The sequence below is a fragment of the Athalia rosae genome, chromosome 1 (assembly GCF_917208135.1).
Source record: "Athalia rosae chromosome 1, iyAthRosa1.1, whole genome shotgun sequence".
Taxonomy (NCBI): Eukaryota; Metazoa; Arthropoda; class Insecta; order Hymenoptera; family Athaliidae; genus Athalia; species Athalia rosae.
In genome coordinates, this window is record NC_064026.1 from 31,624,432 (window position 1) to 31,643,593 (window position 19,162).

General features: G+C 38.0%; 2 protein-coding genes and 1 long non-coding RNA gene across 26 annotated transcripts in view; 1 reads left to right on the forward strand and 2 right to left on the reverse strand.

Moving 5' to 3' along the window:
- Positions 1 to 45: 45 nt before the first annotated feature.
- Positions 46 to 673, reverse strand: LOC125500762. Its single transcript, XR_007278225.1, has 3 exons — positions 536 to 673; positions 307 to 397; positions 46 to 177 (listed from the first exon to the last, which is right to left on the reverse strand). It is a non-coding gene; the product is annotated as an uncharacterized LOC125500762 (long non-coding RNA).
- Positions 634 to 3,783, forward strand: LOC105691552 (survival of motor neuron-related-splicing factor 30). The gene is made up of 5 exons (XM_012410089.2): positions 634 to 795; positions 1,051 to 1,274; positions 1,380 to 1,529; positions 2,482 to 2,632; positions 2,780 to 3,783. Exons 1-5 carry the CDS (start codon positions 757 to 759, stop codon positions 2,921 to 2,923), a joined length of 708 nt encoding a protein of 235 aa, XP_012265512.2. The 5' UTR covers positions 634 to 756; the 3' UTR covers positions 2,924 to 3,783.
- Positions 3,784 to 4,237: 454 nt separating this feature from the next.
- The window catches only part of LOC105691578 (cAMP-specific 3',5'-cyclic phosphodiesterase), a 290,405-nt gene continuing 275,480 nt past the window's right edge, over positions 4,238 to 19,162 (reverse strand). For 23 of the 24 annotated variants that reach the window (XM_025746557.2, XM_048654669.1, XM_025746556.2 and 20 more), the window contains 5 exons: positions 13,659 to 13,752; positions 11,246 to 11,475; positions 9,165 to 9,428; positions 8,978 to 9,077; positions 4,238 to 8,679 (listed from right to left, as the gene is read on the reverse strand). In XM_025746557.2, coding sequence (XP_025602342.1) covers positions 7,937 to 8,679; positions 8,978 to 9,077; positions 9,165 to 9,428; positions 11,246 to 11,475; positions 13,659 to 13,752 — 1,431 coding nt within the window. In that variant the 3' untranslated portion in view covers positions 4,238 to 7,936. Of the gene's footprint in view, positions 8,680 to 8,977; positions 9,078 to 9,164; positions 9,429 to 11,245; positions 11,476 to 13,658; positions 13,753 to 16,724; positions 17,438 to 19,162 lie in introns of those variants that run through there. The other variant, XM_012410149.3, reaches the window with a different exon arrangement.

Genomic DNA, 19,162 nt, shown 5'->3' on the forward strand with positions numbered 1-19,162 from the left:
AATTTCACAGGTCTTTTTAATAGGAAGGAATTCCCAATATTATACAATCTCGCAATCAATCATAAATGACTGCATGGTACACCGGGGAAGCAATTTGAAAGAATCTTCTTTGCTCGCTACGTTAGGGGTGTAGACTTGCATCAGCAGCGATCACTACTCTTCCTGGTATCTGCAAAACTTGCCCCAATTTGAAATTAGTTACTGCAGAGAACATGGACATCTAAGATATTTTGCTGTAATCTACAGGTACAAATAACTTGGAAATAGTTCAATTCTATCCGGAAATAAATTATGGCAATCAAATACTTGATAACGGCTTGACGGCGGCGTTCGTCCTTGCTTCAGGTATTGACTGGAGATCTGATTGTGAGGGTCCGTTAACGCTTCATCAAAGATTCTGTATAAAACCAGGGTATATTGCTAATATCAGACAAAAAACAGAAGTAATCGAAGCTGAAAAGTACGTAGCATAGAAGAACAATGTTAGAATCAACTACTATTAATGATTCTATTTAATAAGATCAGTGGTACCCACGTTGCACAGTAGCAGGATTTGAAATTTGAATCTTTGATCTTCGAGTTCCAATTCGTTGTTCCGGATCGTAATCGTTCCCTGGTTTAAAGCATGTCACCCATCTTGTAAAGTTGTCAACGTAAACTGAGAATAGTTATGCTCGTCTGCAGTGTGAATTGAAAAGAATATATCTATTCGAGTTTGGACTATTTTAACAACCATTAGTAGTCTTGTATATCATCATGGATGATTTACAAAACTATAAGCTTCAGCTGCAGCAGGTATGTGGCAACCAAAACCCATCGTCACTTGCGAAAAAACCATGATTGTGAAAGCAAGAGCTTTCCTAACCTAGCTCGCACTAGACTTGTATTGCCTGACGAGATCGTTGTAAAATAAACATTTCTTTCCCTCTTGGCATTTACACGATCGAGATCATTTTCCTCTGAAATATACTGAACGTCCATGTTAGAGCTAATGTAAAATAGCAGTAGGAAACTTCGATGCAATTGTAAGGAATTTCTGTTACATTGTAGGTCGAAGCTGCACTGACTACGGATCCGAACAACGAAGAGTTGCTGAAATTGAAAATTGATCTTGAAGAAGTAATTGAGCTAACTCATGATTTGGTTAGATCGCAGCAACAGGAGAAACGCCAAGCTAATGGCATGGATGCAAAAGACCCAATTCTCCTAGCTGTATTGGCAAACAAATGGAAAGTTGGAGATCAGTGTATGGCACCTTGGAGCGAAGACGGAAAGTGAGTGGGCAACTTGCAGTTTATCATCTAATATCGATTTTAAAAAAATATGAAATTTCTTATATTGATAGTTATAACTTGAGCATATTGATCGTTGTGTTATAGATATTACGAAGCAACAATAGATGCCATTGGGGAAGACGGAGCAGTCAATGTTACATTTAATGAGTACAAAAATACTGATATCACCATGCTTGGTCAACTCAAATCTGTAGCTAAAAGGCCGGCATCGGATTGGGCAGATCAAAAGTCAAAGTGAGTGTCAAAAAAAAAAGTCTTACAATCCGCTGAAAAGTTTTTCTTTTACTACATACCAAATAAATTAAAAATTTTAATATCGGTGAATACCATTGTAATTTGCTACTTATTACCGAACGTTATATTTGAAGATCAAATGATATTGATATTAGGTATCCAAAGCGCTATTGTTGATATATATCTGAATAGCTGAATATCTTTGGTATGTAGAATATAGATTACACGCAACTTCCGTTATTTACTGACTCAAATAGTTTTCTCACTTTCTTCTGAAACCCTGCGTCCCGTTCCTGCCCAATGATCCTCCAACCTTGATCCCTCTTTTCCAAATCTATTTGATTGTCTTCCGATGTTTGTGCGGTGTGCCTGGTCTTCCGGAGCCCAGACGAAGGTAAAAGTAGTGAATGTTGATCCACGTGTATAGCTTTCCCTAAACCTCAAAAATGTCCTATAGAAAACCTTGTCAACTCATTTTTCATTCACTTTTAACCATATATCAAAGAATTCAACTGTAAACTATGAATATGGCAAAGATAATGAACACACTTTGAAACATAAAAATTGAAAAATGTAAATGCAACTTTATAAAACGCCATAAAACCGAGTTCATTTACTTGTAATTGTCGAGCAGGGAATTTTATTCAGATGCTAAACAAAACCGTTCGTTTGATTGCTCATCATAGTTTTTATGATGATTTTATGATCAACTCCACAAAATAAAGGAGACTCTGAGTTCTGGTCCTCAAAATGTTGCTACATGCAATCAATCACAAAATAGAACGGTCACCAAAGTAACCTCGTACACACTTGTGTAATTTGTATTTATTGTTATGTTTGATTTTAAGTTTCCTCGAAATTCAGTCGCGTTATAAATGATTGATAGCATCTGATTAAGCATCCCTTCTTTTTAGTAAATGTCTACGTGGGTGATAGGTTTGTTGGTTTGCAGGAAGATGCAAGCTGCAGCAGTGGCTGGCTCCGATCCTAACAAACAACGGGAATATTTAAAAAAGAAAAAACAAAAGAAGCTACAGAGGTTTAAGGAGCTCGAGGAAGAACGTGAGTCAGAGAAGAATAAGTGGCTGGCATTCTCAACTAAGGTATATATACTCCATTTCCTATTATTGTTGATACTGAAAATTATCACCAAATTTGATATCCTTGCTCTTTGTGCGGAAGTTGAATTTCAGGATGTTCATTGACCTAAAATCAGATTACTGGTTATAAGCGCTGGATCTTTTTTACAGACGACCAAAAAAGGCGTTGTTAAGAAGAGTATATTTGCGACACCTGAAAACGTAAATGGCAGAGTGGGTATTGGAACCTGCGGTGTAAGCGGTAAAGAAATGACCAAGTTTAGTAATGGCGAGAAGTGGCGACGAGGCACATAAAAATAACCCTGTGAATATACACACATATATCTTGAAAGTTTTACGTTGGTAACTAATAATAATTAAGGGTAATCCAGTAAAGTTATACGTTCTTGTAAAAAAAAAAAAACACACATTTCACAGAATCAACTGCAGAGTTTCAAATAGTACTATTTGATTTATCTCTTCGGAATTGAACTCTCGTCACGAACGAAACAGAAGGAGGAATTCTACGATTTTCCCGATTGTGTGAATGTTAACAAGTTTCCTATTCTTTCTTTTCGAAACACTAGAATGACCCTTCCCAATGAGTATGTGTAAGTCTTTTTTTTGCCTATTTATCCGAATTTCCGGAACATCTGAATCTGTTTGAACACGTATCATTGATCATCTTGTACATACATATGGATAGATACAACGTAGGTACTAGGAAACACTACCATAAACTTGATCATTTTTCTCTCAACGTAGCATTTCTTTCACATGGATGTAGGTATGCTGAGATATTTTGACTGGTTGATCCATGATTTTCCGTCGAAAGAAATTCTAAAGTTCATTATTGAACGCAAGCGCGTATTTCTTGAAGAATCGCGAGTATCATCGTTACATAAATTTCGACTTATATTATTTCAAACACTCATTAACGTTGAACCGATTGATAATCATCATTGAACCGTTACTCAATTAGTATCAACTCACCAAAAGGTGTTGCGCTTATTGTTAGATTTTCGGTTTCTACGTCTTGTCTACTATAATTTTATAGAACTGCGTGGAGCCACGAATGAATGGAATTGAATGCTTGTGGTTTGTAATTCGAACTAGTTTATATAATTTGAATAATAATTGAACATGATATAAATAAATGTATATTTTAAGGCCGATTTTGTGTTTCTTTTTATCTTTCCTGACACTGACGAATGTCATCCACCATTATTAATGTACATACATAGGCCAACAAGTTCTAATAGCCTATGATTGACATATAAACTGCAAACATCCGACTTACATGATTTTATACAATCACGTCTGGATCAGAATTACCCGTCCGACTATTGGAGTAGAGCAATATTATACTTCGTATAATGGTCCAACTCTCCATGCCAACAGTATAAGACGCGATGGAGAGTGATTATTTGTAAGTGAGTATCATGTAGCTACCACTTTTCTTACACAGTGATTATCTCAAACCTGCAGCCCTGCTTTACGACGCGCTAGTTCGTCTCTAGACGAGAATTTTACTGCTCATTCTGCTTTAAAATCGTTGTTCGAAATTCTGTGGCCGAGGTAAATTTCTTGTAAAATAATAATTAGTAGGTGAAAAGTAAAATATTCAAATTCCGACAATAAATATGTTTTATTACACATATATCTTCATACGTGGGTTACATGGTATTAATACATGTTCATTTAACTGTCCAGCAATCAAACACATTGTTTTTATAACACATTTTTATTAGATCATCGTAATCATCATACTTGTAAAACTTTGTTTTGTTAGAGCGGTTTCGAAGCACAATAAATCGAAAACTGTTTCATGCCATAACCGGAGACGCTTTACCAAACAATTTACGATTTGAATGGTACTGTGGATGAAGGGGTTGATTTCAATAAACGTATCGCATAGTACCTGCGTATGCGATCAAACGCCTTCGTTTTCATTTTTTTCCCACCTTACGTTTCGGCAAACACTGAAACTTTGCTTATATTTATAATATTACTTAAATTTTTGTTTTCACCGTACTGAGTCAATGTCAAGGTACATACATTTACTTGATATTCTTTCATTTGTACAAACGATGTTAATATTCATCCTATTATGGCGATGAAGTCCCGATCAAAAGTTTCTTATTTTTTTTTTTTCTGTTTTTATTTATCTTATAGTGATCATTTTTTTCCGTAAACTTTCTTCAAATCTGATAATGATGATCATAATTGTGATTATAATAGTAATTAATAATAATAACCAACAATAAATAACTATAGACCTATCCTAACGAGATAAACGATCAATCATAATGAGATTGATACATTATTATTCTCCGAGATAGTCATGATAATAGAAATAAAAATTATTATAATAACAACAACAATAATCGCCATAATGATAATAATAAAAATAATGATAATGACAGTAATAATAATAATAATAATAATAATAATGACGACGTAAACTTGGTGGCCAGCACCAAACACTTACTATTTTAATGCCTACACAACACAGATACAGATTTTTCGTGATAATAGTACGACTGATTACAATAGGATTTAGGTACATACTGAAATCTCGTTTTCCATATTCAACGACAGACTCAACTTATTCCTAGTGTGTCTTAACGACTGATTTTTTCTTTTTTTTTTTCAATTATTTTCTATTAGCAAGTTGTTAGCATACTGTTGTCTTCCTTTTTTCGTTATTAATCTTACGTCCGGCGTTGCCACCAATACGGCAAGTTTAGTTTTCTTTCAACACTATGACTTCTAAAGTTACGATTGAGCATCTTTTCGGCCCAAGGCTTGCCAATGTTATTAATAATGGACTTGCGTCGTGTGCGTCGTGTTTTCGCACGATGTTGTATAAGGGCGGAACGATGAGCATTTTTTTCAGTTTTTTTTTAAACATGATTGAAATTCACGTTATCAAAGATCAATATGAGAAATGCCGGTGATTTTTCCACATTACACAGTAAGAAATGAGACTAGGGACACCCTTAGGCCAGGAGACAGTCAAACGTTCTTCGGAAAGCGAAAAAATTTATGAAATATTCCATTTGTTTTCTAAGTTGAGCGTTTTCACAGAGACATTCAAGCGAGTGAGTTTGACATCGAATTTTTTTCTTTTTTTTTCTAATTTTCTACCGCTACCATAACTACAAAGCTGGTATAAGTGTCGAGTGAGAGCGATTGTAAAACGTATTGGTGGGGGCGCCCGAGATATACCTACGTTTAATGATAATAATAATTAATATTACTCTTTGGCTAGATTAATTAGGTTTTTTTTCTTTTTTTTTTCTCTTTTTCTTTTTTATCTCTTGTTTACCTCATTTTTTTTCTTAAATCTACTTCATATATCGCAAGGAAAAAGCGTCATCTGATACCAATTAATTTTAATACAAACCCAAAAGACCAGCTCTTATATAGTTGTATATTAAAATTAATTATTGTTCATTCAATGAATAGTACAGGTATAACAATATACCCTCCTCTTTTTATCCGCTAGTATTTCGTTACTAGGTGTCACTAATTTTTATTACAACTCTACACTCTAATAAGCAATGGAGACAAAAATCTTACTTTCAAGATAGATATCATTGTCTACTACTGTTAGATTTATTATAGGATCAGAAAACAAAAGTCAAACCAATTATTAAGTCTATTGTTGAGTTTTTTTTGTTTTGTTTTTTTTTTTTTAATTTTTTGCTTTTAATATTCTTATCTTGTTTCGCATTTCATGTGCGTTTTAGAAAACGTACGTTGCCATCTTCCTTTATCAATTTTTTTTCTCTTATATTCGGATCTTGTTTCTCGTAATTTCGGACGACAATGACACGGATTTTAATATATTCCGATTTATTCATAACTCTCGAACAATTAGTGAAACTTTACTTTTACTCACGGACTAGAACGACTTAAGAATTTTCGATTTTTTGGCCACTTATCAGTCGCTGACGTTTCAAACCAAACTTCACCGCGACACGTAATACTTGAAATTATGACTGCAAATCGCGTTTAGTATTTGAACCGACAACGTCTGAAGCGTACCTCTATAAGATTTAAGAAACAGTCAATAGTAAGCTCATGGTAGAATTTGGAATTCTACTTTTATAACTAACACGATTTTTCTTTGATAGCGCCTGATTATCGCGACTTAGTAGCCAATAAGTATAAAACCAGGAGGTCGCGCTTCATTGTTATCGTACGTTGTAGCACCTCCTAAATCAATCGATCAGCAATAACGGCGTTATTCTGTCAATAAACAGTGAAAAATCTCTCAACTCATCGACTATAGTACCGACATTGTAGCATTGTGTTGTTGATATGTTGTTGAAAATCCTGTCTGTCCAAAGAAACTATTTTTTCTTCCCTCTTCTTCATGTCCAATGACAACTCCTGTCGGCCGCTACCTCCAAACGGTCAAATATCCGTTCTTGTTCTTCTGCGGTTATCCAAAGGCCGACACATTAATCGCACAGCCGTCGTTGTTTCCAGCATCAAATTTCCATAGTATTAATAAAAATTTAATGAATTCACGTTAACATCAGCTGAATTAATTTTTTTTTTTATCTGCTTATTCAATTTTGTTTGGTTCATCACGGCACTGAATATTGGTCAATAAGTTTAATTTTCCTCTTCTCTTCGGATGACTCTTTTCATGGCTTATACCAAATCAGACATTATTTTACAAGTTTCCTCCCTCCTTATTCTGTGGTGGAACGACAGAATAGCAAACTGTGCAACCATCACAATTCATCTCATTTACCTTCAGCGAAAAGAAAGACATGAACGGGAATTTTTTTTCAAGACATTGAAAAGTCGGGCGTAAAGATTCGATCCAAGAATCGTGTTAGTTCTTTTTTTTCATCCTCCGTTTCCTGCTACCATATTTATCAAAATTCCGGTAACCGTAAAGGATTGAAAATAATCTCTGACTCGACGAGGAGTCGTCGTCACCATCATCACCGGCGATCCTTTTAATCCAATAACAAAAGCTCATCGTTTCATCTCCTTTTACGAAACTCTTTTTCTCTTTTTCTCTCTTTCTCTCTCTCGCTCTCTTTCTCTTTCTCACGTCAAAACTGGACGACAAGTTGTCAAAGGACATTGCTAGGCGTGCAAAATAAAGTACCGTCATCGCGGTGACTTAATTCGTCACTTACGCGTACGCACAGTACACAGTATCATACATAAGTACCGCGGCGGTCAGTGACCTCGATGTCTTTTGAAACGTTCGTTAACAAGATGACGTCACTGGCGCACACGCCACCAAGTCTGCTGCACCTTTTCTTGAAGCTTTCTGCAAATGCCAGCCAGCCTCCGTCACATCCCAGCATCACCGGCATTGTCATCTGCTTCACCGCCACCACCTTCTGTGGTCTCACCCGATTCATCACCTTCCTCTAACGTGACCTGAAACCGTATTCTATCGTCCGCTTGTTGGTCCGAAGAAAGTTGCTCAGCTGGTGGTGGACTAGGTGGTATCATGCATTGGTACCATTCTCTATTTTCTTCCAAAGTATCGAGAATGCCTTGAGCATCGGGGTGGACAAGATCTGCCCAAGTTTCCCACAACGGATGCACGATGTAATCGATGAAACCAACCTGAGATTTTTCTATCGTTGCGCTATGACGATCGCACATTGGACTGATATCCATATTTTGATCTCTCTCCCTGTCTCCTTGTAGGAAAAATTCTTCCATAAGAAGACTCACCCATTTACGATACAGGGCCAACGGTTTCGTTGGATTCGATAAATCCGCACAGTGCACAAGATTTTCCAACACTTGAATCCTGTCGGTGTAATTGTCGAGCAAAAGGACTCCGGAACCGGCTACCTTTTTCGTTTCAACCATCGTCTTCAGATCTGCCAACAGTGACATATGCTTCGACATGTCCGTCGACAGCACCATGTCGATCACCATTTTCCTAAGCGTCTGCCTCTGCTTTTTCGACATGTTGACGAATATGTCGCATCCTTCGTTTTGCAATAATTTAAACGCGACTGCCAAATGATGATTTTCTAGGACCGATTCGTCGTTGTACATCAAAGCTAATTCCGAACCTGTAACAATAAAGTCAAGAAAAACGTTTCAGACGTCATACTTTTGAAGTACGATATCGATACGGGTGTTGACCGAAGATAGGGGTTCATTTACAAATTCACTATACTTTAAGTGTCGTTTCATCGTGCTCATGGAAAATTTTCAACAATCTATTCAGCTATATTGCTTACGAACCGACTCAATGGCAATTAAGAAGCGCCAGTCGTACTTTCACAATCTCCCATAATTACAAAATCAGATATAGTAACTGTAATTACGTATAAACGTTACGAATAGTAATATCATTTCTATACTCACTCGAATTAATGAGAAACTGGTTCGTCAATCCAGGATGATCCACATCATGGATTGTAGCAGCAAATAACGCGGCGGTGATTTCGAGTGGAGTAAAAACCGACTGTAATGAACAAAATAACGATTAGTTCGATAATTTTCTTTCAAGGGATCCGATGATACGTATCATTCAATATCGACTGTATCTCACCTCAAGTGCCGGGGTGTTGAGTAGGGTGTGAGTAGATTGTGTTACGTCAGCTGCATGAAGACTGTTATGGAAAGGGTTATCCTTTACGTAGTGATCCTCAAGGGTCATCATAAATGTGACAAATGTCTTCGGAGGTATCGCCAACGACTTGAGCAAATCCCGACTTTGGAAAGCGGTATAGGCGACGCAAGTTAAGGGACGGTTGTTGCTGAGTTCACCTATCCTGAAGATGTCAATGCCCCATTTGTCGATATCGGAGAGAAGCTGTAAAAATAAAAAAAAAAAATAGCAAAAATGATCGTTAGCAGTCTATACCTCGTTAAAATTAGTTCTATATGGATTTAATCTATTTCGACTTAATTTAGAGAAGTGGAAAACTTTATACGAACTTTCGTTTAGCGCGTCAACAATATATAACCGTGTGCTCGTTACCGAAAAGGATACGAAAATATTTAGATCGTTTATTCTAAGAATTTATGGCGGGCCTAGATGGGATATAGAGATATGATATTATAATATCTAGGAATCGGAATATCGAGGTTAAACTTCAAACACACAATTAATCTCCACATTTGTTGGAATAAACTCTCTTTTAAATTAAGTAGATAATAAAAGTCATTCTGGTGATCCGATTGTATACTCAAAGAATTACGTCAACGGTACCCTCTTATTCCTCCCTCTCTTCACCTCTATCCAACCGACGGATTCTCCGAACGTAAACAATAATTTTTTCCTCGAAAACCACGGATTTTTATTTCGTTTATTTATAATAACAATTATAATTTTTATTCCTATTTTTGTTATTTTTTGTAAAAATAATCACGAACCTAGAATTTAATTCCGATGCGCAAACGAAACGCGACAACCCATACCCATAACGTGTATTACGTAAGGTAATTCATCGATGACCGACTCTTGACAAGGTCAACACACATAGGTATACAATTCTGATTGAAAATCGAATTGAAAATTCAAAACCAATACAATCCTCGCCATAATTGAAATCGGTAGAAGAGAAAAAAAAAAGATGTTCGTCACCGCATAAAGTGATAAAATCTGGTTGATTCATTCGTATCGCCCAACATAATTATACACGAGACAAACGGACGTAGGTGTGAAACGACATTCCGCAAAGGCCTGAGATCAAGTTGCCGTAAAAGGGCGCGGGTGATATATTTTGTCGACGTATAATAATTATCGTTATAGTTTTACCATATTACCATTTTACTACGTCTTTTTTCCTTTTTCCAAACTACCGTCGAACGTTGATTCGAAAAACTTTCACCGCGACAGCCCGCTAGAAAGCGAAAGCCAAAAAGAAGTTCACAGATAAGAAGGTTTTTTTGCGGAGTTCGATTACGGCCACAAACTGTATACCCATAAGGACCCGGATTATTAGAGAAGGTAAAAGATGAACCAGCGCTGATGGAAACCGCAGCGAACAAAAAAAATTAGGGGCAGTAATAACCGGTTTATTCAACGATTTAATGATTCAAGCATAAAGCTCCTTTTCTACGTGGCGTATGGGCGTTATTTCGTATACCTGTATGAATATACGACGTACGTGTATAATTTAAACCTTATTTCAATGAACGTTATAATATCATTTATATGTATGTATATACGTAGCATAGGTACTCTCATTACGAAATTGGATTGTGGATAAACAAGTGATTATCCATAGAGCCTGCATAAACGCGGCGGTGTAATCTCGTGGCTAGGCGAAATCGCGCGTGGGCTGAATAATATGTTACTCGAATTGAAATGCCATTCATATATCTTTCGTACACCGGTTTCATTATTATTAGACTGTTATTAACGAACAATCAGATTTATCCGTGTGCGTGTTATTAAAATAATTCGTACCCGTTATTATACACGTGTACGTGTCGTATACCGTAGGTATACGCGTGTTTGCCAACTGGTAAATTGCGCATTATACATTACGCGTACATCAAATTTCCATAATAGTGATAAAACTTGTGATTATATAATCGGTGTATCGTTCGATCACGAATTGATTAACGAATGAGAAAATTGAGAGGAAAAAAAATAAAGGAATTCAGAATTGCGACGCTAACCTTTCCAAGCTGTTCTTCGTGGGGTGTTTCGACTCCGTGGAGGGGTACGCGTTCTCCGGTGAAACTGTTGGTGTGCGTTAGCGGTCTTTTAACACCGCTGATGTGCGACATCGCCGCAGGACCTCTCTGCACGCGATCCTTCTTCTTAACAGCTCGGACGTCGACATTTCCTGGAGCAGCAACCGCATCTTCGATTCTCAAGGAAGGAAGGTCCAGCTCCTGCTGCTTGTCTGTTTTGGAGAAACAAAAAAAGGAAAAGACATAAATATACTGACAATGCGCTCGAAAATCGTCCGATAATATAATTGTCGAGACCGGTTACCCAAACTCTCGCATTTTACGTTACACGATTATTACCGTTGCGTAACGAAAAGTAGGTACCGATGGGCGCGTACGCGTTTACGTATGTTACATTGCGTTTATAGAAACGATTACGTCTGCATTTCGAATCAGCCTTGTTTGTGGTCCGGAGGGCATATGCGTTGCAAATGCCGAAATAGGGGTAAATGTAATTCCGGTAGCCGCCATGATACGTATGAACGTGTATGAACAAATGTTTGAAATTTCAATACACATAAAGTTTACGTAACGTTAAAAGCTCGTTGGGGGCCTTAGCGGAGCAGATAAATATATGACTATGTAACGAGTGCTGGAATTCTCTCTACTTAACGGCGCAAAACTTTACTTAACCTGAAATGAAAAGAATACTCGTCTCGTTATTATATCACAAAACCGTACGTACATGATGAATTTATAAGTACGACTCTGACAATGAGTTGAGAACCTGTGTTAAATATATCTATCTATGTACATATGTACCATATTCATAGCTATATGTGCACCGGCTAAGGTATTCCTTCGTTACAACCTACGTGCCAGCAAACACGACGACGTTCGTACGCGGAATGAAACTGCGTTTTTTGTTATATTTGTACGTAATTATAATTATTAGTATTTTTTTTTTCCATACAACGCAAATGAAAGCGGTTTAACGTATCCGCAATTATTTATGCGGGGGAGTTAAAACTGGTGACGTTGCAAAGGTATCTCGAGGGTATTAAAAGAATTTTCTAGGGAAACAATAGCTTTGCGAGGATTTTCAGCTTTCGCGCGTTCAATCCCAACGTTCGCAACTTGTATGTAACTCGACGGAATTTTTATCGCATCTCAAAACGAATGAGAACGGGAGGTAATATTGTTCAACCTTAGGATGTAGCGGTTAAGCCTATAGGTGGAACATAAGCTAAACACGATTTTTTATATCTGCTCAAATCAACCTTGACCAGAAGCTTTGGCCTACTTTATTAAAGTCGAGTTGGCTTGATAAGACGGGCATTGCCGACAAACGCGCTATTTTACATACATGGGTGAAACTCAGGTATATGGATCTAGGCATATTCGCGTTCGTCGTTCGTCTCTTTGAAACATAAATTTCAATTCAAGTGTAATAATGCCGAGTATTAACATTCAGCGTTGGGGAATTTTCTGAACACACGCATTCGGTCAACCCGGCGGATATATCTTTTTCAAATAATCAAATATCGCATTTTACGAATCGTGGGATTTTCTGAATATGAAAAATATATAGCAGGTGTCGAGTCTCCGCAAACAAATATAATATAGCATGTGTGTGTGTCAGGTGTTTTCTGTAATAATACATATAGTCACGTTTATTCTCGTTCTATTTCGCAGTAATGTTTCACGTGCATATGCTATACGTGTACAATGTTCAGTAATCGATATTATCCATCTATTGATGAGAACACGTAATTATTTATAACTTTCGTAAGTTATTCATCACGCGAGGTACATCCCTGGTTGGCTTATGTTACACCGTACAAAAAAAAGGAGAGAAAAAATGAAAAAAAAAAAAATTGATTAACGAAGCTTCTGGCTTCGACGAAGTGAGCTTATTCGGCATTGATTCCGACAGATCTCATGAGGATTGATTGATTTATACATCACGCGCGAAATTTATATCAATTCGCCTCTCGCAGAGCAGATGATATTATACGTTGAGATAATTCTTCAATATGGCGGATGGAATAATTTGCATACACGCGGCGATCAAATTGCAGAACCAGAAATTGTCAGACCCAATTAAATAGGCCGTTTTGTTCTGGACTTCCTGTACAGTTGAATCGCTAATAAAAACTGGTATAAACCGAAATCATTTTAAATTTAAGTATCATCATTGAAAGTTTTTTGTTGCGGGGGTTCTGAACGTTTCTTACGCAAGCGTATCTGTAACACATACGGGCATCGTTCGTGGCGGCAGCTTTTCAAATTATCTTTAAATTGCAAATTACCATAAGACTGGTCGTTTACCTTGAGGCAGGTGTAAATCAGACCGCAAATTGCAATTGTAAACATAATTATGTCTACCAGAGAGGAGAGAGAGGGCGAAACTCACCTAAGAAAGTGGAGCAGATGTATTCGGATATCTGATTTCCGGACTTTGATGACTCCGAGAAATGTGATAGTTCCTTGTTCAGCATCCTTTTGAACTGTAACAGAAAACATGGAAACATCGTTAGACAGGATTCCGTAAATCGCGCAATGGGTTCTCATTAAATCCGCCGAAACGTCGAACGTGAGACGTTAATTATTGGCTCGTCGTAACTCTGATTGACTGACAATGACGCGACGTATACTCGGGGTAACGTTCGACCAACGTTTATACTCCCGACAGTTTTCTTCGCGTGTCGTTAAGATCGTACGTATGGACATTCGTATGTACGTCCATTGTCCAGATAATGATAAGGTTACAGATTTTATCAGCGGCGATCGATCTTCGGCTCTCTCGTTTACGTCACACATGTGGATATAATTTCCTCGACGTTTGACCTCGCGTATGCAGTCGTCACCGACCATAATACCCTAATTTCCCTATTCTTCCACACGTTACGGTTCTCGGGTGAAACACAAGAGGTGTCGATCACAGAAATATGATTTACATTCGGTAGAAATTTGCCCGGAGGTAATAAGGCAGTTTCCATATTATGTTTCGAACGCGTGAACGTGTTTTAGTTTCTGAATCAAGGTGATGCCCGGAAAACTACCGAGTACGTTTCCACGTTATATACATGCATACGTCCGTATACCCGTTTTAGGTGAAACTTCGGCAACTGTGTCTGTTACTCAATCGTAAATCTTATCTGTCCGACCTCATCAAATTTTTATTACCCATCAACACTTTACTGGAAGAAAAAAGAAAACCTAAAGGTGTATCGGTGCGTTGTACATATTCATTCAAAACTAACGTATTAACAAATCCAGCCGATCTGTCCGGATTCCGAGTGCGTGTGTCGCTTCGTCGTACACATAAACTGCAACGTTCGAACTCGATACAGAGACTGCTTCATTTTGACCTCGAAGTTCAGATGACCTCGTATTTTATATCTCCGGAAGTATAATATTATCTGCACGGACATACGTGGACGCCTGTATAGTAGATATAATTTGGAAAGAGATTTCAATGATCAAGGACCGTCGCGCGTACGCTATAATTCCTCTATAATTCTGTTGGAAAAAATTTGTATTTTTAGCATATGTAATTTCGAGGAATTATAAATCTTTGATTTATACAGCCGTTTAATCGGCATCTGATATCGTCGACTCCCGGTTCACTGAAATTCGCAAGCGCCTGTAGCTGTTGACCTGTTGAAAATGCGTCCAGAAGATAATTGACTGATATACGTCTGGTGCTACACGACACACACATATCGTGCGTATTATAATACTCGAGAAACGCATTGTCGGTTTTATGTGTACATTAAACTACGAGTATGATTTGACGTCACGTATATATATGTATAAACGATGCGCACGAGTAGCACGTGTCGTATTGCGATAAGATTAGAAATTAAAAATTACGGGTAATTATACATATGAGCTGTACAGATGTGAAGATGGCCGACTTTAATAAAATCTGAAAATTCAGCGATATGTACGCGAATAAACAAAATTATATTTTCAAAGCATCGTAGAAATTCGCACGTTCCATACGTCTGCTTATAGTATATGTATACGTATTCGTACACCTGTAAGCATTGCGATTAATTGTGATGATAATATTCTACCAAATAGCGGTTGAAATTACCCGGAAATCACACCGATATTGCGGTTATATTATGCTACTAAAATGGAGCTCATTGATATAACAATGATAATAATAGTAATAATAATAATAATAATGAGAATTGACTGCTACTGCAGCACCGGTGTGCAGCACTAATTCAGATCTACGGAATAATAACTGATTTTCGCAAGTCGTATAAAATCGTCGCGACATTCGCGGACCGCGGCATTCGATTTCGCGAATGATCGTTTCATTATCACGCTTTTGTTCTGTACTGAAAGAAAATTCGAAAAAAAAAAAAAATAAATAAAAAAATGACGCATATACCGCGTCATCTGAACTCTTTGACACGTTTATCTATCTTCGTAACGAGAAACTTTTCTATACTCGTTGAAGTTGAAAAGAAAAAAATCTTTGCAGTTCAGTTCTTACTGGTTTTAATTATTTCTTAGACAGCAAAGGTCAAGCGCTAATCATTTAGTAGATATTTTATTTCTTTACTATCTTGTTCGCATATGCGAGACGAACGTGAACTGTAATACGTACTACACATGTACAAAATCAATATTGGTAGAGTTCATTTGTGCGAGTCGTAAATGGCGGAGTCGCCGGTTAAACCATACGGACAAATTCTCGCGATGTATTCATTGATAATTTCATTCGCAAATTTGTAAGGCGCAGAGATGAATTTATAACGATTGGACTGGCGACGATTGCGACGATAAGCTCGTCCCAGTTAGTCGCAATCGCGGGTGACCTGAGTACGGATCGTAATATAAATTAATAATAGAACCGCCGAATGATAAGGTACGGAAGGACAGTCATTTGATTATCTTGTAATCCCGCGGTCGCGCGTATAAAATTCCTGATTGATCGGGCGTAAATAAACGATCGTTGGTACGTACGAGTTGCGAGATAAGACAATTCGATATATCCTAGCTGGATTTACTACCGACTTTTCCCATTGTGCAAATCCACATGTTTTACCGCCACGCGATTTATACCGTAACAATCAGCCTTGATCCGAGAGGAGGAGAAATCCCGCGCGGGGTCGCGCGCCTAAAGATATTGAGATTCGAATGCTTCGTGCAGATGAAATAAAGTCAGAGAAATCATCGGGCGTGTATAAAGCGGGCATACGCAGGTCGATCGTGTCCCATTTCCCTCGATAAGGTGAGGTAATTATTGTTTACTCGGTAACTAAAAGCGTCGTTCCAGATAAACGCACCGCGAAGGTTGTACGTAGAAATTCGAAGTCTGTTGGAACGCGTACGTACGGCAACTCCCAACGACTTTCGCGTATTGGCATTTAAAAATGGAGAGTCAATTTTCCGAGTCATAGATTTATCTAGTTTCCATTAACTTCTTTTTTATGGTCATTTGAAATTTGTTAGATACCTGAACGGCGACGATGCCAGCCATAGCCGTAAGGTCGGCTAATGTTCTGAGATAATTTAAATATCTCGTGGAGTCCTCCATGTTTCCAGTTTCTACCCGACTGCTTGCTTGGCGCACCATTTTTATATCTGTTTTAATAATTTTCTTCTTTTTCTATGTCTTTTTTATTCAGTTAAGCAGAATTTTAATTACAAACAGAATACACTCGGCACGATATTAAATCACAGGGTAAATTATACGTATGTATTTCACTGAACACCGTAAAAGAAATATTCTTCACCGGGTTTGCGGTCGACGAAATCGTAAAAATTTACGAGACACATTCGAACATTCGAAAAGTTTTAATTCAATACCCGTTTTGCTATCGAACTCGGTTACAATATTTGATCGCAGTTTTGAAGTTTGATTTCCGTTATTTGAAAACGCTGGTCAACAACCATGTATAATATACCGGGATGGTATCGTCGGTTGGAATGTTATGTACTTTTATATCAATGTTCGACTACTCGTCCTTTTTAACGTTTAATACTTTGAGAATACTTTTTTACTATCACGATTGCCAATGAATGAAGGAAACAACCGATATATCGTTATTATTATTTCACGTGGTTTAGTTTCAACTGTCTTGACCACCTTTTTATAGCCTCGAGACAAGAGAATTGAAATGTAGCTCCTCGTTCGACTGCCTGGCGTGGTCTGCACGTTGATGCCTCGGTACTTGCCGTTTATATCAGCGGGGAGTAGCGTTTTCATGTGTAGCAAACCGACGGTGGAGTAGGGAAGATATTGCTGAGAAACGGTCGCGGCTGCCGCGGATACGCATTCAACGTCATCTTCACCGTTCGAAAGCGTGGGTTGTCGAATCTTTCGAGAGAAATATAGGAGGCTGTACGTTAGCGACGTACCTACCCCGCGTTCGCGTGTCTATTATGTTTCGCGGATAGACGGAAAGAGGTTTTTTTTTTTTTTCTTACGAATTCGCAGATTTTTCGGAAGTCGGAAATAGGTCGGGAACATTTATAGATTCATTTTTCGTTTGTCACCCGATAATTTTCGGAAGAAAATGAGACTTTGAAAATTTTGTAGAAATACAACTTTAGCCTACGACGAATTATAGGGCAGTCTGACAAAGAAATTTTCCCACAAATCGCTGCAGGTGCAAAGGTCCGCGTATATTTGTATTATCCGTGTCGGATAATTTCGCGCCAGATTTACTCTACTAATACTAGCGAATTTCCTCGTTATTATTTACTCTGTTTAAACTCATCTCGAATAATATCGCGAATCAAATATCTTCTCCTACTCCCGTGCATACCGGGGAAGTACGAACAGTTTTTGATTACATTGCGAAACTCCCTGAACTTTGCGGCGATCGGTTGAAACTGATGTTATATCGTTCGTACATACATATGTATTCCAACAGGATCTCTTTGAAGTTATCCGTTGTAACGAGATGAGTCGTCAATTCACACAGGGGAAGGTTACGTCAATTTCTCTCTATACATTATCCGTACATATATCTGCAAATATTCGATGCCTACATACATTTCCTCCCGAAGTATAGTCGAGAGAGCCGGAAGTTGCCCTCGGAGAAGATCCGAATGGAATAAATCCGAACCATTTCGCAATGAAGTAGCTACGCTGGTTGGCGTTTGCGTTTATTTTTCATTCATTTCTCAGCGTACCAAAATTTCGAGACCTTCACCTCGTCGGTGGCGCGCGTGCAGCGCAGTAGGTACATACCTATACCTATATGTTCGGCAGAATTGAATTCTCTGCACAGGCGATGAAATCGCCACGACTCCCGGTATCGTATAACAGCGTTTTTCTTTCTTTCTTTCCTCAGCAATAATATTCTGGGAAAATATATGCGCGAATTCGTCACGTATCGTTATACATTCAGCGATACGTTAATGTGAAACCCCTAATTCATTCAAACCGATGCACACGATTCTCACTCTCTGGGGAATGAAAACTACAACGGATAAAAATTGAACGAGATTCAAATGTAGCGATATCGGCGTAAGCGTCGAGCTTTCGATCACGTATGTACATTCGTATCATCGCTTACGAGCGACCACGATTTGACCTCTTCCACGTTCTACGAGTCGATCGCATTTTTTACCAGTTAAAGCCAGCTCCGGTCGGTTATCTCTTGTCAGTTTACTCGTACAACGCGATTACTCTACGTACAGCCATACATCAAAGCTGGTTGTTTTCTCATCAAGTTTATATCGGAGATGGACAATTTTTTACGAAGAGGTCAAAATTTGTTTGCACGACGCAACCTAATAGGGGTATCTAGAAACGTCGGAGCTTTATAGAATCGCGAACGCGTGTCCCACGTGGGCGTCGATGATGCCGCGGGGACGTAAGGAATCGGGTGCCCCTTATACGGGTGGATATTCTTCTGTCTTTTTACTTCCTTTTTTTACTCG

What these genes read in the sequence shown, in the direction of transcription:
- LOC105691552 (XM_012410089.2), top strand. Translation starts at nt 757, where the DNA reads ATGGATGATTTACAAAACTATAAGCTTCAGCTGCAGCAG. An exon ending in ATAAGCTTCAGCTGCAGCAG is followed by an intron (nt 796 to 1,050) that starts GTATGTGGCAAC and finishes GTTACATTGTAG; the next exon opens with GTCGAAGCTGCACTGACTAC. An exon ending in TGGGCAGATCAAAAGTCAAA is followed by an intron (nt 1,530 to 2,481) that starts GTGAGTGTCAAA and finishes GTTGGTTTGCAG; the next exon opens with GAAGATGCAAGCTGCAGCAG.